This window comes from Syngnathus scovelli, chromosome 3, assembly GCF_024217435.2.
Source record: "Syngnathus scovelli strain Florida chromosome 3, RoL_Ssco_1.2, whole genome shotgun sequence".
Lineage (NCBI taxonomy): Eukaryota > Metazoa > Chordata > Actinopteri > Syngnathiformes > Syngnathidae > Syngnathus > Syngnathus scovelli.
In genome coordinates, this window is record NC_090849.1 from 22,808,480 (window position 1) to 22,824,888 (window position 16,409).

The 16,409-nt window shown below is 43.7% G+C and overlaps 3 protein-coding genes across 5 annotated transcripts; 2 read left to right on the plus strand and 1 right to left on the minus strand.

Annotated features, from left to right (window-relative positions):
• Positions 1 to 1,106: 1,106 nt before the first annotated feature.
• On the plus strand, positions 1,107 to 5,382 carry bri3bp (bri3 binding protein). Its single transcript, XM_049763760.2, has 4 exons — positions 1,107 to 1,237; positions 1,709 to 1,916; positions 2,618 to 2,720; positions 2,849 to 5,382. Exons 1-4 carry the CDS (start codon positions 1,122 to 1,124, stop codon positions 3,256 to 3,258), a joined length of 837 nt encoding a protein of 278 aa, XP_049619717.2. The 5' UTR covers positions 1,107 to 1,121; the 3' UTR covers positions 3,259 to 5,382.
• wdr31 (WD repeat domain 31) lies at positions 2,171 to 10,973 on the minus strand. 2 transcript variants are annotated; one of them, XM_049763758.2, is made up of 11 exons: positions 10,711 to 10,973; positions 9,876 to 9,938; positions 9,579 to 9,711; positions 9,440 to 9,514; positions 9,205 to 9,349; positions 8,753 to 8,853; positions 8,604 to 8,671; positions 7,267 to 7,408; positions 6,693 to 6,861; positions 6,442 to 6,625; positions 2,171 to 2,459 (listed from the first exon to the last, which is right to left on the minus strand). In XM_049763758.2, coding segments are annotated over exons 2-11 (1,065 nt in total). In that variant the 5' UTR covers positions 9,923 to 9,938; positions 10,711 to 10,973; the 3' UTR covers positions 2,171 to 2,458. The 2 variants fall into 2 exon arrangements, with proteins under 2 accessions (XP_049619715.1, XP_049619714.1); XM_049763757.2 differs by lacking the exon at positions 2,171 to 2,459 and adding an exon at positions 5,451 to 5,751.
• Positions 10,974 to 11,262: 289 nt separating this feature from the next.
• On the plus strand, positions 11,263 to 15,761 carry LOC125994408 (serotransferrin-like). 2 transcript variants are annotated; one of them, XM_049763746.1, is made up of 18 exons: positions 11,263 to 11,406; positions 11,567 to 11,666; positions 11,894 to 12,045; positions 12,148 to 12,250; positions 12,383 to 12,574; positions 12,658 to 12,787; positions 13,003 to 13,058; positions 13,236 to 13,399; positions 13,470 to 13,623; positions 13,688 to 13,848; positions 13,973 to 14,069; positions 14,147 to 14,167; positions 14,284 to 14,448; positions 14,617 to 14,767; positions 14,925 to 14,992; positions 15,062 to 15,243; positions 15,313 to 15,505; positions 15,580 to 15,761. In XM_049763746.1, exons 2-18 carry the CDS (start codon positions 11,576 to 11,578, stop codon positions 15,621 to 15,623), a joined length of 2,124 nt encoding a protein of 707 aa, XP_049619703.1. In that variant the 5' UTR covers positions 11,263 to 11,406; positions 11,567 to 11,575; the 3' UTR covers positions 15,624 to 15,761. The 2 variants fall into 2 exon arrangements, with proteins under 2 accessions (XP_049619703.1, XP_049619704.1); XM_049763747.1 differs by having other exon boundaries at positions 13,494 to 13,623.
• The last annotated feature ends 648 nt before the right edge of the window (positions 15,762 to 16,409 follow it).

Genomic DNA, 16,409 nt, shown 5'->3' on the forward strand with positions numbered 1-16,409 from the left:
GGATGTAAAATCCAGGACCTACTGTGACTGAGGTTTCACTTTTTGTCAGGAAGGAGCACGCCCGTACATGTTTAAACCCTCACTACATTCAGTCTAAATACATTAATAAACTTTATTTGACAACTTAGAGTCTCAGAGTCACTGCTGTGCAATAACATCCGGCTCCCCACACCTTTTTTGAATTGTCCACACTGTTTGTACTATGTGTCCTCTCTGCATCCACTGCAGCCTGGTCATCCTGGAAGAAGGGACCCTCCCATCTGTGGTCTCTTCTCAAGGTTTCTCATTTCCCCTAGCTGGAGTTTTGAATTTTTCCTTGCCCTCCTGGGAGTTTAAGATCAGGGGATGTTTGAGAATAGTGTTAGTCACCTAAATGTTGAACAGAGGCTGTGATGTACCGACGTCAAATTCCGGCAAATGGCGAATAAAAATTCTTGAATCTTGAATCTTCTAAGCTACCCTCTCAACCTTATCAAGCACTCTGGCCTAACTTCCGTCATTAGGACACCAAGCCAAGCCATGCCATGTATCTAGTATTTCAAGGAAACGTAAATTGCGTTCCATGACCAATTCTACCATCGAGTGGGAAGGTAAGAGGCAGACAATGTGAGTTTCTTATTAAACGAGGTCAATTTAGGGGGGCCAGCAGCTCGGCCCACTGGTTAGCATGCACGCCTCACAGTTAGGAGGGTGTGAGCTCGATTCCCCATCTGGCCCTCCCCGTGTGGAGTTTGCATGTTCTCCGCGTGGGTTTTCTCCGGCCACTCTGGTTTCCTCACACATCGACCCCCAAAAAACATGTTTGGTAGGCCGATTGAGCGCTCCGCCTTGTCTCTAGGCGCAAGCGCTAATGGTTGTTCGTCTTTGTGTGCCCTGCAATTGGCTGGCAACCAGTTCAGGGTGTCCCGATGACTGCTGGGATAGGCTCCAGCACACCTGTGACCCCCGTGGGGACAAGCGGTATAGAAGATGGATGGATGGATTTAGGGGGTGAGTGTGTACATTCATTCAAAGGACTCCACAGCTCATGCCTAAAAACACTCCTCACTTGAGCCACTGTTTGTGGATATGTCCATCCTGTCTTTTCATTTGATAAATTCTTTGTGTGTTCATCTATCATCATGCGCCTTTTGTCTGTCATCAGATACTTCACAGCCAGCAGGCACTCACAAGAACACGCGTTAAGAGGGAGTGCTGCGGGGAAAGCTAGAGACCTCATCATCACAACACTACCCAGGTATTTGCACAAGTTTCACTGAGCATTTTTTTCTGTTATACGTACAATTAGATATCCATACACATTTTTAATTGTATGCTGACGCCGTGTCTGGTTTGTGCATGTACTGTGGGCCAATGTAGATGCATTAAAATTGCGTCTAGCCATCTCACTAGAGGGCAGCAGTGAGTTTTGAATGGTGCATCCACGAACACAACCGTTGTCGGAATAAGCGAACTTTATTTAAATTTTGGAGTACGCATTGACTTATAGGGTAACTTAGTAGATAGATAAGCCAAAGAAAACGAAGGTTGCGTTCCTCTGATGACAAATTGGCACTGGCGTGATTTTCTTGCCCGAAGCCCTGTTGAAGAGAATTTAATGTTGTGATCTCCGAGGACAGCTGAACGCAACGTGGTACCCCGTTTTCAACGTTCACGGCAAAGCTTCGATTGCCTGATACTACAGCAGAAAGCGGCATCTTTCTTGCAGCATCTTCAACATCATAACATTTAGACGGGCCATGAAGGCGTCCACCAGTGTTTTGCTTTTCCTGGTGCTATCCGCATCCGTGCTCTCGACGGCCCAAGCGGCCAGGAGCCGGACCAGCAGCCAGAACAGCTTCCGACGGGCGGCCAACGGCATCTACCAGACGCTGAGCAACGTCTTCGGGGAGGATAACATCCGATGCCTCTACAAGGTGAACGTGCGGGATTTAACGATTGATTGATTGATTCTTGTGCGTGTATGATGCATATGTGACCAACGAAGAGATCAAGATCATTCGGAGGGGGGGGTGGGGGTGGATCTGTCTGGTCGAGGATGCCACTTAAAAACTCATTAAATTCGGAATTCTCCCTCGAAACATACCTCGTAATAAAGACGATCTACTAAAGCGTCTGTTAGGCCTAATGATCCTTTGCAAGCTTATTTTTGACATGTTACACTAAAATGTAGCTGAATCAATTTGTGACGTTACGCTCTGATCAAGCTACCTGAACATTTGACGCTACTTCCGGCGCCGAGCTCTCTGCGTGCGCGGAAGCTGTTTCAGCCTCCCCCCCTTTGGTAATAAAAACGCCTGTCTGTTTACTGTATTTATTTTTATTTTTACCAAACACACCCAAATGTGCTAGAGGCGATGGTAGTGACCGGCGTCGTTCGACTCACCAGATTTCTTAAGGCACAGGTGGCAGAACAGAATTGGGTTGCATCGAGAGGTACCACCGATGTACCTTGGATCCTACATAAACCAATCACAATGTCCATGTCCATTCAATTTTTAAATAATTAACAGGCGAGAGGAATTATTACTCAATTACCCTCAAATGATTTCACCCTCAATTTTGAAACGGAAAAACTATTTGTGAACAAGATATTTGAAAGCCTGTTCTCTTCCAGTTTTTCTCCAAAGCGACAGAGCGCTTTGTACATGGCGTAGACTCCTTCCTTGACACCATCTGGAAAATCTGGACGGATCTCCTCGATGTTATGGGCATTGACTGTAAGTTCAATGTAGCTCTTCGTATTATTTCCTCAACTATGATGGCCTCCATTGAATAGATGCCATTTCTCAAAGTTAACTCAAATCCAGGCGCTCATCTGAACTCAGTTCCTCCCTTTCGTGCGCAGCGTCCAACCTGAGTCACTACTTCAGCCCGGCATCCTTGAGCAGCAACCCGGCACGCGCCCTGCCCCTCGTGGCCGGTGCCCTAACAGCCCTGTGGTTGCTGTCGGTGTTTCTGGGCGGCGTCTTCTACATGCTGCACGTTGTCTTTGGCCGCTTCTTCTGGATGGCGCGCGTGCTTCTGTTGACCCTGTCCTGCCTGTACGTGCTGCAAAAGTTCGAGGGCGACCCAGAGCGCACGCTGTTGCCTCTGTGCGTCATCATGGTGCTGTACTTCATGACGGGTCCCGTGGGCATGTACTGGCGACGCGGCACCAGCTCCATGGAGGAGAAGATAGACCACATGGACACTCAGCTCCGCCTGCTCAATATGCGGATGAATCGGATATTCGAGCTGGAGACCATGGACGAGTAGACGCGGCGGCGCTCCCTCTTATCGGTATTCAAAGGTCCCAACGAGAATTTCTCCGGGCCGAGTTCATAGTATCAAAAATTTCAAGCCTTTGTTTGCATGTTTGTCCTGGCTGCAGCGGTACCTCAAAGGTCAAAACATTAATTGAGTGTCCAGGTCAGGGTAAAGTCACATTTGAACAGTTAACTGTTGTACAAGTATAAAAAGAAGTCTCAGTCATTGGCTGTCACATCAGCCTTGTTGACGATTTGAATCTGAGCACTGTGTCGCCGAAATGGAGTCAGTAAACGGAGCAAAGCAACCTTTCAAAATACTCACCCACTTCCTCCCTTTGTGGCAAACAATTTCTTCCTTGACTTCACACCACCGTCATTTCTAACTAGCATGACACCGGAACACTCCCAAGTATTTTCTTAATATTGTTAAAGAAAAAAAACAGTACTGGTAATCCTGACTAAAACGAAGCATGCCGAGGCGCCGATATCCCCCTAGTTAGACCTTGGAGGTACCACGTATTCCACAAAAAACAAGTCCTCTTTTTTGCAAGATGTTCAATTATTTCACAAGTGCGTGTACAACACAGGGGCCACTATGACCTGTTTTATTCAGTTTTGTTTTCTAGTCACACTGTGGTAAAAATAAGTGCTCACACTCAACCTAATTGAGCAAAGGTTTTGGGACAGACCACCAAAACAGGTCGTTAAAATGTCTGAGCGGGTGGGGGTGAGGTGACATCTGTTATGAGTACTTAAGTCCACGCTGTGTGTATATCATTACAGGAATGTCTCCTACCATGGATACACCACACTATTCTCAGGGACTAATTGGACGAAACATTTTAAGTGCATCAACTTTTTTTTTTTTTTTCTCCCTGCTGTGATCAAATAATCCTGCTCATGTTTATTTTCAATTGTTTTAAATTAAATGTCATCTCTGTTTCCCCCGAACAAATCTTAATGATGGCGAGTTCATGAATTCTCTTGTCACGCGTTCCGGACTCTAGAGACGTCATTTTGTAATTGTAATGCCGCGTCAAGGCCAAAGAAGCAACTAATAATATCGCAGAATGTAAGCGTTCTCAACAAGCATATTGTGATGAATTGAACACTGCATATGCCGTAGATAGCTTTTAATTGTCCCGATTAATCTGTTTGCATCCATGTTGTCTTAATATTAAGTGAGGGATCATACATCTGAATACCACAGAGAAAAGTTTCTTGCCGTATTTGAGTCAATATTACAACCTGTTTATTTTTACTTAGGAAGCGATTGTGAAGGAACAAATCTGTGGGTAGGGGAGGGGTAATAGAGGTTATTAAATGCGTTCCAGGGTTGGGGCGACTTTTTATACCGGGGTCATGCTAAATTTAGTATGAAATGTGACACCGTTTTATTCTGCATTTTTGATATTTTTTAATTTGAAGAACAGCATGGCAGTCGGGCAAATGTTCTCATATGGCCCAGCCATTTTAGTCATATACAGTGTATGTCAAAGTACTGCTAAGCTTCATTTGGTAGCAGGTGATGGATGGATGGATGGATGGATGGACGGACGGACGGACGGACGGACGGACGAGATGGATGTTTTACTACAAAAACAACGTGTTGTGTTTGCTTTTTGATAAAAACTGTTTTACATGTCAGTTTAGAGACGCTTTTTGGGCTGTCTGGTCAATAAATTCATGGAGCGTTACACTGGAAAATGGTCAAGTTTACAAAAAAGTGCTATGCATATGTGGGATTTTACGCTCTTCACTTTAGCAACTACTGCACTATTCCCGCTTGAAAAATGCCAATACGGCATTTGATTCATGAACTAATTGTATCCTCGCTGTTCCTGTTTCCACATGCAGCCTTTTTCTGTTATGTGCCAACTTGAATCAGCAGGTTTTATTTACGTGTGTGCGTGCGCATGTGTGTCTTTTTCCCCCTCATTGTGTCTTAATTGTATATGTAGTATTGACCACGTGGAAAGTTGTAAAAACTGTGATTTTGGGTGTACGTGTTTGTGAGTTTATCTGCAAAAATGTCAATGGTAGTAATTGAATCGTGTTGTTGTGGGCGTGCGTGAACATTTGCAAACAAATTCCATATTTAAATGAAACGAATTAAAGACAGAAACACAAAGCGTGTCCGGTGCTCTTTTGACAAGAGGTGTCATACCTGCCGCTATGCCACACATTGTCAAACTGAGATGGCATGTTGACAAATTTATTTGCATTTGCAACCATTTATATTCCATGATTTGCTCATTGCGTTGAATATTTTCCTACAAACCTCATACGTTTATTGCATAGTTAGTTCTGCAGCTTTATCTTAAAAATATGTTCAGCTCTACATGTCTACAAAATACTCTATTTGGCTTCAGACTGATGACATTTTAAAAGAATCCACAATTTGGGAGTGCCTAACTGGTCCATAGGTTGTATGGCGGTTCACACAGCTTGATTCAAGGGCAGTGTCTCCATTTGCAATTGGCCCCCAATCCCAACGTCCCTGAAGGGGACAAGGGCTATTCAAAATGGCTGAAGGCTGAATCCTTGTCATTTCATCAATCTTTGCAACATAAAATTTCCCCCCAAAAAGTTGAAAATCTAGCAAATCGTAAAAGAAGAATCACAATCAGTTCTGTGACACTGGTTGACTTCCAGGTTGTCCACATTTGCAAAAGAATGCTCCCAGGAGGAAACCACTGCACTGGTGATTTCATAATTAGTACACTAGGCTTCGATATCTACTAACAAATAAAACAGAAAATAAGTCAAACGAGTCACCATTTGACATGTCTAACTGAAATCCAATTTAACATTTTTATTCAATCCCAAATGGATTTTTTTTTGTGTGCATTTTCCCCTTTTAATCCCACTTTTCTAGACTTTATATTATATCCCCAACTAGAAATTTTTCTTTGCGTGTGTGTAAATATTATTTAGTTTCTACCTTGTTTCTTTAAGCTCCTCTAATATATGGTTTTCTTGTGATACATTGTTTTATTTTAAACTAAACTTTGCCGACACGTCTGGCAACAGAGTGAAAAACAGAGTTAAAACTTTTGGACGCTGATTGAGCTAAAGTGCCACAAGACTCGCTGACATCGCCTATCACGACGACGACGACGGTTTGAACTCTGACATTTCATTTCATTTCATTTGTGAGGCACATATTTATCCAGTAAACTCTACCTACTAGAATCGGGACAGTACTCTGATGTCTGTGTGGTTGGCATCTCCTGAAGCGATCTCTGGTGTTTGGAAAAGCTGGATGTGATGAATTCCACTGTTGAAGCTGGCACAGAGCACATTGGAGGCGTCGCTGGCCGCCAAAGACACCAGAGGACCGGCGCCGTCCAGCGACAGGGTGGCTAAACACACTTAAAGAGAACGACGGAAAGCCATCAAACGGAACCTAAATGCCATCAGAAGCGCCAGTTGTCTTACCTGCTGAGTTTTGGTCCCACACTTTGACGGAGCTGTCATGTGAGGACGTGGCCACCAGAGTGGCGCCATTGCCTCCCGCTGCCGCGGGAAGGAAGACGCAGCACGAGGTGGTCTGCAGGTGGCCACGGTACTCCACCACTTTGCAGCCTGGCTGACGCAGATCCCACAGCTGACCGTACACACAACATCACGGGAGACCACGACTGAGTCATTTGCTTTTTTCTTTCTTGCACCGTTTAAAAATACACACGTTTTCTCACAATAGTGCTATTTTTTGCTATAATATTACATACAACTTTACTACTGTAACGTCAAATTTTGCTCACCAAATTAGTCTTTTGTTTTTTTTGTTTTTCATGTTAAAACTATGGCTGTTATGACTTTGATCTCATGAATTCATCTTGAATCATGCTGTAATATTTATAGAACTTTTATTCGTGAAATTAAGACTACCCAGGAAATAGTTCAACTTCATTCCTGAAATATTTTAATATTCTTGGGGGAAGGTTCAAACCCCCTTTTTGCAAAACTTTTCATCAGGTATCAAAATAAGAGGACATGAGCTCAATCTCACCGTAGCCTCGCAGCCTTGGCCTCCAAAACCGTTGCTGCTGGACACCAGGTGATTTCCGTTGTCGGAAACGTCACAGTGGGTCTGGATGTATTGCTTGGCCGGAAAAGTGTTGGTCACCTGCCACGCTCGGCTGTCCCACACTCTGCGTGCACACGTAACAGATTAGAAAGTGAAAAAAGTGCCGCACCTTATCTGGGATGTGACCTACACAAGTACCGTATTGGGCCGAATATAAGACGAGGTTTTTGGCATTGAAATAAGATTGAAAAAGTGGGGGTCGTCTTATATTCGGGGTCTAGACATGAGACCCATTTTCACTTGTGGGCAGCGGTAAGTTAAAGGTCGCTGGTATCGACGGAGTACGTTGCTGTGATCCTGCGCATCTCTGACACAAAGTGAGTATATACACATTTCATTGTTACTACTGTCCATTGTTGTGCCCGTCTGTCCGATCGCGGTTTGCTTCATGTGCGTGCCGTTTGATTGGCAGCTCCGGCGCGCTCCTTAAAGTTTGCCTCGCATCGTACGAGCGGCCGTTACGCAGCGGCACGGTAACGAACGGTCGCCGGCAAATGTATTTTTGTTGTCTCGATCCATGACTTATGTTTGGTGTGTTGCCGAGAGTATTTCATTCGTGGTTATTTATTACTATTTGTTGCCAAGAATTCAGTAAAGCGATCAAAACTGAACCACGTCTTCCCTGCCGTGTTCTGACCGACACCCGGGGGCGAAAAGAGCGTAACCATCCGAGGCAACCCCCTATACGGTCCTCAGGCTCCCCAACATTAGCGTAAGCAGTTTGCATTATTTTATCGCAATGTTTTTCCTTATTCAGAGTTGTTTCAAGACTAGTTACAGTTAGACTTCACTTTGATGGTTATTGAAATGTTGTTTGATCACAATAGATTGATTTACATTTTAAAAACCAGAAGCCATTCATTTACAAATGTGATTGCACTTAAGTTTACGTATTTAAATGTTCCGATATTAAAATGTTTTTGCTTGATTTGAATGAGGCAAAATAACGTGCTGTTTCTCTCGAATATATTGTTATAATCATTTGTTTCAGATGTATAAAAATTACATTTGGTGCTCAAAAAGTCATTTTTCAAACTTGAGTCTTGAAAAAGAGGGTGTCGTCTTATCATCGGGGTTGTCTCACATTCGGGCCAATACAGTATGTCGTCACCAAAGCAAATGGAAACTCCACAGTGGCTGCTCTGGATAGTTGTAGTAGCGAAACTTATCAGTGCCGTATTGGTTTTGTCGTAGTCGAAGCAAATCCAAAGTCCACAGTGGCTGCTTTGGAGAGCTGTAGTAGCGAAACCTGTCTGTACCGTATGGTTTTGTCCTCCGACGTCTGCACGAGCGAGGAGCTGCCTGGCACCCAACACACGTGTGTCACCTGAAAAGTCGTCAAGGGGGTTGAGCTTCAAGGTATCGCGTGGCCTTGATGGACGGAGCATCATGAGCGCATCGTTCTCACCAGGTTTCGGGAAATGTTGTGTCTCTGCTCGCATTTCGCAGATTCAATGTCCCACAGGCACATGCAGTTGTCGCGGGAGCCCGTGCACAGTTTTCTCCCATCTATGGAAACGCGGCAGCAACCGTGTCAGTTTTCTTTTCTTTGCAAACTGATGATTTCTGAATGAAGATCTTTTGATGAGATTCCTTTTTTCTGTAATGAAGGTCGACGTATAGATTGCATTGTCTTAGGATCCTTGTGTCAAAATAACATCACAGAAGCGATTCATCAAATGAGACCCTTTGCTAAGATTTTCATTACACAGATGGTGCTTTTTTTGTGTGTGTGTGTATGTAATAAATCATTTCACAATCTGTGTACCGTGATAGAAATTCGCCAAAACATTTGTGATATTGTCAAACATGGGAAACGAGGACATTTGCAGGTTTGTGTGCGTGCAAGAGAGCGAATACCGGGGCTGATTGCAAGCCCGTTGACCACTAACTGGTGCCCGGAAAACTCCTGAATGGGCTCGTCCCCCTGGTTCAAGTCCCACATTAGGACCGACTTGTCCCGCGAGGCGCTGAAGATCCACGTGCTGCCCGGATAACACACCACCTGAGTTCAAAACACAAAGTAGAGATGATGTTTTTTTTTTTTTTTTTTTTTTGTGTGTGTGCATTTCCAGCCCACCGATATTGGCGTTACCTTGGTAACCTCTCTGTTATGACCCTGGAAGCATTGACACATGCGGCCTCGTCTCCAGTCATACACCACCACCGCCTGTGGAGCACGTTTCGTTGGAATTAAATTTGATTGAATTCAAACTTCAACGACTGTCCGCTACCTGGTCGGTGCCTCCAGAAACGCACAGATGGGCGCTGAGATTCGTGACGGTGTTGACGGAGCCACGGTGGGCCGGTTCATACTGAACCACCTGGCTGTCGAGCACGCCGTCTGCCTTTTCACTCTGTGAGGCTCTGGACACGGAAGAGGAAACGTGATAGCCATGGAGCAGAAAATGGATCTTAATACGACGTGAAAAAGCCAGTAATATTCTGGCTCGCAACACAAAAAGGAAAAAAAAAAAAAAACAAGACTTGTGAGTTGAGTGTATCATGAGCGTAAAGAAAGCACAACGTACCTGTACAGCTCAGACCGCTTGCGAAACTTGCTCTGCAGCTTGCCCATGTCTGAATGTCAGAACCTGCGACAATATTTTCTTTAGCTTTTCTTAACTCGCTAATAAAGGCGCAAACAATTACTTTGCGTAACCGATGCTCATGTAGGGGACACACACTGGTCGCCAGCCAATCGCAGGACACATCGATAACCATTTTACACTTGGGTAAGCTGTTTACTCTTAAGACATGGTCATTCTATCAGTGCACTGAATTGTCTTACTGGTGAGGGAATCGAGAATATCGAATAAATGCTGAAAGTCAAACTGTGCTTGAAAACGACAAACATAAAATACTTTTAGGACAGAAATGTTACTAGTAGGCCCAAAGTGTTCTACTAGTGTCCTGACTAGTAGTAATAAAATTAGTACTAGTACAATTACATGGACACTCACACTGCTTTCTATTCAGTAAGCACTCCAGTAGAAGAAAAGCTGCTAGAAAAAAAAAAAGGCTAACAATTTTATTTGCCTTGGAGGACTTCAATGCAATTATTCAAGATTTTATGTATTTATTTGTGAGATTACATCACGTGGCAGACACGCAGGCACACACACACACACACACACACACACACACACACACACACACACACACACACACACACAGAAAGAAAGCACACGTCTTAGCTTCTTAAGCAATTAAATCCTATTAACGTCCCAAGGAATTAGAAAACACCGGCCGCCCACCAACTGCTATGATTGTTCCAACATTTAGAAATAAAGTTAGAATAGTTGTGTGGTCTAACGACGCGCAGAAGTAGTGAGTGGAACGTGATAATTTTGTATTGGCGTGTACCTGCCAGTCCAGCCAGGAGGTCTTGGAGATGCCACCGCTAGCCGCCTAGCATTATAACTAATCTTTCACCATCACATTCGGCGCTCTGACGACGTTACAGCGAGTCTTCGTCCGAACACCACCGAACAGTTCCCCTCAGGCTGACATGACATTTTAAAAAATTGGGAAGAAGCGTAGGAGGGTTAGTTTTGGGCAAGTTCTCTTCTTTCGAGAGCCAGGAGGAGAGAGCGTCGCTTTCTCCGTAGCTAGGCAAGCGTGAGAATCACGTGACCGAAAGATGGTTGTCAGGGCAACGGCTCCGCCTCTAAAATCACATTCAGTATGGTGAGTTGGACTGTACTTTCATTTGTTTAATTTATTTTATATATATATATATATATATATATATATATATATATATATATATATATATATATATATATATATATATATATATATATATATATATATATATATGTGAAAATATGTTTTTTTTTGTTTGGGGCTGTCGAAATACTTCAAATACTTCAAATGGATTTATACTAGCCACCGCTAGGAGCGCCCTTCCCTCCATGTCCGACCTACCTGTTGCAGTACCTGCGGTCAATTAGCACTCAGGTGGGCCAAGATATAAAGGCGGTGTGAGCAACTGGTAGTTCTCTCTTCTCTGCCCTTCCATCCGTGGTACTCAGAGCAAGATAGAAAGTTGGCGGAGTGGTAAGTTTGCATTTATTGTTCAACGGTTTGCAGTTATTGCATTAAATGAACAGCTAAATTGATTTATTCTGTGGTGCATATAGAATACTGCAACTCTAAATCAACTACCCTTTCACTTAATATTGGCATTTCAGTGTTTAATATCATCCCTCCTGCCTAGGGTGCGGCTATGAAAGGACCAGCGCGCTATAGAGATTTTGAGATGTCTACCATGAAGCATCTCAAACTTCTGTGTCCTACATTGCTGCTTGGCTACTTGGGTAAACTGTTTTTTTAAAAAAAAAGTAAACATTTTATTTGCCAGTCAATTCGGGCTTATCCGTCTTACTAGTAATGGTTTTTTTTTTTTTTTTTCTCGATTAGTGGAAAGAACTTGGAACTGTTGTGGTCCTAACACTTGGACCCAACATGCGTCATCTAAGTACTTGAGTCTTTACCCTTCATCCGGCTCAAGGTTTTTATTGCTGTGCTGTTGCTGTTCTTGCAGTGGCTGTTGTGCTGTCTGCCTCCACCGACCATGTGAGGTGGTGTGTGAAGTCGGACAAGGAGCACCAAAAATGTTTGGCGCTGGCTACCAAGGCGCCAGTCTTTTCCTGTGTCAAAAAATCGGATTCTTTGGGCTGTATCAATGCCATTCACGTGAGTGTGGTGCCCCACCCAGTATTTTGTTAAAACAGCTACCACAAAGGATGTAGGTTGGACCTAAGATTTTTTTAATTTTTTTTAAATTGGTCTGTACAGGACGATTCAGCTGATGCAGTTACTCTGGATGGAGGAGACGTATACACTGCTGGCATGAAGAGCTTTAAACTTCATCCCATCATTGCTGAGGACTATGGTGCCAGTAAGTCAACTATAGAACTGTCGCCATTTATTAATTGTGTGGCATTGATCAGTTTTAATGCAATCACAAAATACTTTTGTTGCATCGTAAAATGTGTTTATTTTTCAAATACTCATGATGCAATTTGCTCAGCATCAGAAACGTGTTACTATGCCGTCGCCGTGGTCAAGAAGGGGTCTGAGTTTGGCATTCGAGACTTGCAAGGAAAGAGATCCTGCCACACCGGCTTGGGAAAATCTGCCGGCTGGAATATTCCGATTGGAACTCTTATCAAGTTGGGTGTGCTGCAATGGGGAGGCATTGAAGATGAATCCATTGAGGCTGGTAAGTGACTTTGCCTGGTGAATTTCAGACTAAAATTAAAACTACTTCCAATTTTTTTTTTCTTTTCGTTAAATCTGTCACAGCGGTTGGAAAATTTTTCGCCGAAAGTTGTGTGCCAGGTGCTGAATTGGGTTCCCAACTGTGTAAAGGCTGCAAAGGAGATTGCTCGCGTTCTGACGATGAACCTTTTCATGGCTACAGCGGTGCGTTCCAGTAAGTACATTGCCACTTTTTAAAACCTCTTAAAAAATTATTTTTAACACATCAACAGGCAAGTTGTGGTCCCAGGAGTAATTCCCAGGTCAATCTGAGTGCGAGAAATTAAAACCATCAAAGTATTGAACCAGTGAGAATGGATTCTGAAGAATATTTTGGCGCATGGTTGGGTGTTTTACCCAACCATGCATCTTTGTCATTAAATCTTCTAGGTGTCTGGTGCAAAATGCCGGAGATGTGGCATTTGTCAATCATCTTACTGTACCAGGTGAGTTTGCCGCATTGAATTTTAAAGCGGAGAGCAAAAAGAGCACTCAATTCTGCCCCATCTCCAAATGGGTCAATTAGCTGGATGAGTGAGAAATTGGATTATCCCATGTTATTTGAAAGATGATGCCTGAATATGGTCAACTTTTTAAACGGTTCCAATCATTGCCCCACCCAGAGAGCACGAAGGCTGACTACGAGCTGCTGTGCATGAACAATTCTCGAGCACCCATCGACTCCTACAAAGAATGCCACCTGGCCAGGATACCTGCTCATGCTGTGGTGACTCGACAAGACCCGGTGCTGGCAGAGCGTATCTGGGCTAGTCTCACCACAGTGCAGGTAGGATACACAAAGCAAATCCTATGAAAGAAATCTTCTTTTCCAAATTGCTCCCCCACCGTTCAAACAGGACTTTGACCTGTTCTCCTCTGAGGTGTACACACCGGCCAAGAATCTGATCTTCCAAGACTCTACTGAAAAGCTAGTCAGGTTACCTGCCAATATCACCTCAGTTCTCTATCTGGGCGCTAGCTACTTAAGCGTTGTACGCTCACTGAACAAAGGTAACACATACAATCGTGAAACTCAAGTGTGACTACTTTAACAGTTAATTCCTCCCCTTTTCAGAGATAACCGCATCCGGCTCGAATGCTATCACGTGGTGTGCCGTGGGCCCGCGTGAGACTGCAAAATGCGACCACTGGAGTGCCAACAGCACGGTGGACGATAAAAACAAAATTCTGTGCAAGACTGCCTCTACAGTAGATGAGTGCCTAAAGATGATTATGGTAAAATGGCCAATTTTTGTGCACTGTAGTTAAAGGGGAAAAAAAACGTTAACACTAATTTTGCCTGGTAGGCTGTGTAATCAAAATGTTTGGAAAAAGATATGCAAATTAATTTTAACATTAGTGCAAAGAAGCAGATGCAATGGCAGTGGACGGAGGAGAGGTGTACATCGCAGGACAGTGCGGTCTGGTTCCAGCCATGGTGGAGCAGTACGATGAAGGTATACTTTGTGTTTAAAAAAAAAAAAAAAAGTATTATTTAAATCTAGCATAACATTTGTGCCATTTATTTCCACAGTAATGTGCAACCAGTCTGGAGGTAAATAAAATGTTCTGTTTGACACGTTTACAGTATGGTCACCAACTGTTGACAAACTAGCATTTGCACTTAAAACCAAAAAATTTCAAACTAACAAATTGTGCGTGTGTGTATAGTCTCAGCCTCATCCTATTATGCGGTCGCTGTGGTCAAAAAGGGTTTTGGGGTGACTTGGGACAACCTGAAGGGGAAGAAGTCTTGCCACACAGGTTTTGGCAAAAGTGCCGGCTGGAACATTCCCATGGGTAAAATCTACAAACAGACGGGAGACTGTGACTTTAGTAAGTACGCTCATAAAAAGTGAGAAACCAAGATCTTGTACTTTTTTAACAGATATGCAGTTTAGTTGACACACCAGGAAAATTGCATTGCACATTCAGTTTCAAAGGCCTAGATAAACAGACTTGGCAATTACAATAATCCCCCCCCCCCCCCCTTTTTTTCAACAGCAAAGTTCTTCACTAGCGGCTGCGCCCCTGGAGCTCCGGCCGACTCGCCATTCTGCTCTCTGTGTGCAGGCAGTGATGAATCTGTGGTTGGCAAGTCAAAGTGCCAAGCCAGTTCAGAGGAGAAGTACTATGGCTACGCTGGGGCCTTTAGGTAAGCAGCTATGAATAAAAAAAATGGGGGGTGGGAGGGGGGGGGCTGAGTATTTTATTCACCTTTTTTTTTAGGCCTAATCAGACTGATTTTGCTGAATCAATAGCAGACCGATATTGACTATTTAAAAATACTGGTTTGTTTTTTTTCTGTGCAGATGTCTTGTTGAGGGTGCTGGTGATGTGGCCTTCATCAAACACACAACTGTTGCAGAAAACAGCGACGGTAACGATTGTCAAACTGCTTCACAATCGGTCACTGGTACTGTGCCAGTCAATTTTCTGTTCATTGCAGGAAAGGGTCCAGAGTGGGCTGCTGATGTCTTGAGCAGTGACTACGAGCTGATTTGTCCAACTAAGGGTCCAGTGCCAATTGCAGACTTTGAGGATTGCAACCTTGCCACTTCCCCAGCGCATGCTGTGGTGACCCGTCCTGAGACCCGCAACGATGTTGTCGCCATTCTTCAAGAACAGCAGGTAGGAACGACTGAAATTGCCTTATAAATTGAGGATGGTATCTCTTTATTTTTATTTTCCCATATCTAGGCCCGGTTTGGCCGATATGTCAGAGATCCCAGTTTCAAAATGTTTGAGTCTAGTCCGGAGGAGAACCTCATTTTCAAAGATTCCACCCAGTGTCTCCAGGAGGTTCCAAGTGGGTGCAACTATAAGAGCTTCTTGGGACCAGATTACATGGATGCAATGACCACACTGAGGGAGTGCAGTGATTCTACGTCAGGTTCGGATCAACCTTTTGTCTAAGCTTGACCAGATAATACAATATTACTTGTATATATCTTCCCCCCCCCACAGAGTTGGAGAAACTGTGCACTTCCAGCATCTGCCAGACAAATTAAATGGCTCCAAATGCTGAGGCCATGTTTTCTTCTGTTCCCAACAACTGCTTAGAAATCATCCTTGGACGAATGACTTAAGTCATTTTGCATTGTTTTTCTAACGTGCCTCAAATAAAAGCCTTTCCAATGACTTTCAAACTTGTGCTGAATCATTGCAAGAAAGTATAATTTGAAGTCAACAGTTTTTACGCCATTGTTCTGCTCCCTTGCTTAACAAGCAAAGATTTGAGGGCTAGTATGGTTCTGATCTTTTAGACCTTAAATTTAGCTGCAGTGTAATTAAATATAAACTCAATGCAGTCTAATTTAAAAAAATATATAGTTTGCTGGTTCAAATCCTGACAGTTGATCCCCTTGTGCAAGCAATATGTAGACAACAGCACTTGTACACACATTTTGTGAATGGCAGAAGTCTCACTTGAGTTTGAGGCAAATGAATAAGTTGTACTAGCGTGCAGGAAATAATACAATAAAGGAAAAAGTGATGGGCTGAAAAACTCTTACGATAGGCAATAGTGTGCCAGTAAATCATGGAGCTTAATGTGGATGTCAAGGATATCAAATTGTACTAGTCCAATGGCTCTCCACACATTCATGACTCTTAATACAAAAACATATTTTTGACCTGTTCCTTATGAAGTGTAAAGTGCACGATGTAGGCCACCGAGTCGGACTCCATTCACATTTATGGAGCAGCGCTTCTAAGGAAGGAGGGGGGAACAGCCCAAATCAAACCCCTGAGTGGCGCTTGTTGCCCGCCCCCGGCCTCTCCGCCCCTCCCTGGCT

Bases quoted from the DNA above. Each gene is read 5' to 3' on its own strand.
- LOC125994408 (XM_049763746.1), top strand. From the start codon at position 11,576: ATGAAAGGACCAGCGCGCTATAGAGATTTTGAGATGTCTACCATGAAG. The intron at 12,788-13,002 runs GTAAGTACATTG...TAAATCTTCTAG, and splicing joins GGCTACAGCGGTGCGTTCCA to GTGTCTGGTGCAAAATGCCG. The intron at 13,624-13,687 runs GTAACACATACA...TCCCCTTTTCAG, and splicing joins TGTACGCTCACTGAACAAAG to AGATAACCGCATCCGGCTCG.
- wdr31 (XM_049763758.2), bottom strand. From the start codon at position 9,922: ATGGGCAAGCTGCAGAGCAAGTTTCGCAAGCGGTCTGAGCTGTACAG. The intron at 9,712-9,875 runs GTACGTTGTGCT...TTCCGTGTCCAG, and splicing joins AAGCGGTCTGAGCTGTACAG to AGCCTCACAGAGTGAAAAGG. The intron at 8,672-8,752 runs GTGAGAACGATG...ACGACTTTTCAG, and splicing joins ACAACATTTCCCGAAACCTG to GTGACACACGTGTGTTGGGT.
- bri3bp (XM_049763760.2), top strand. From the start codon at position 1,122: ATGCGCCTTTTGTCTGTCATCAGATACTTCACAGCCAGCAGGCACTCA. The intron at 1,238-1,708 runs GTATTTGCACAA...TCTTTCTTGCAG, and splicing joins ATCATCACAACACTACCCAG to CATCTTCAACATCATAACAT. The intron at 1,917-2,617 runs GTGAACGTGCGG...GTTCTCTTCCAG, and splicing joins ACATCCGATGCCTCTACAAG to TTTTTCTCCAAAGCGACAGA.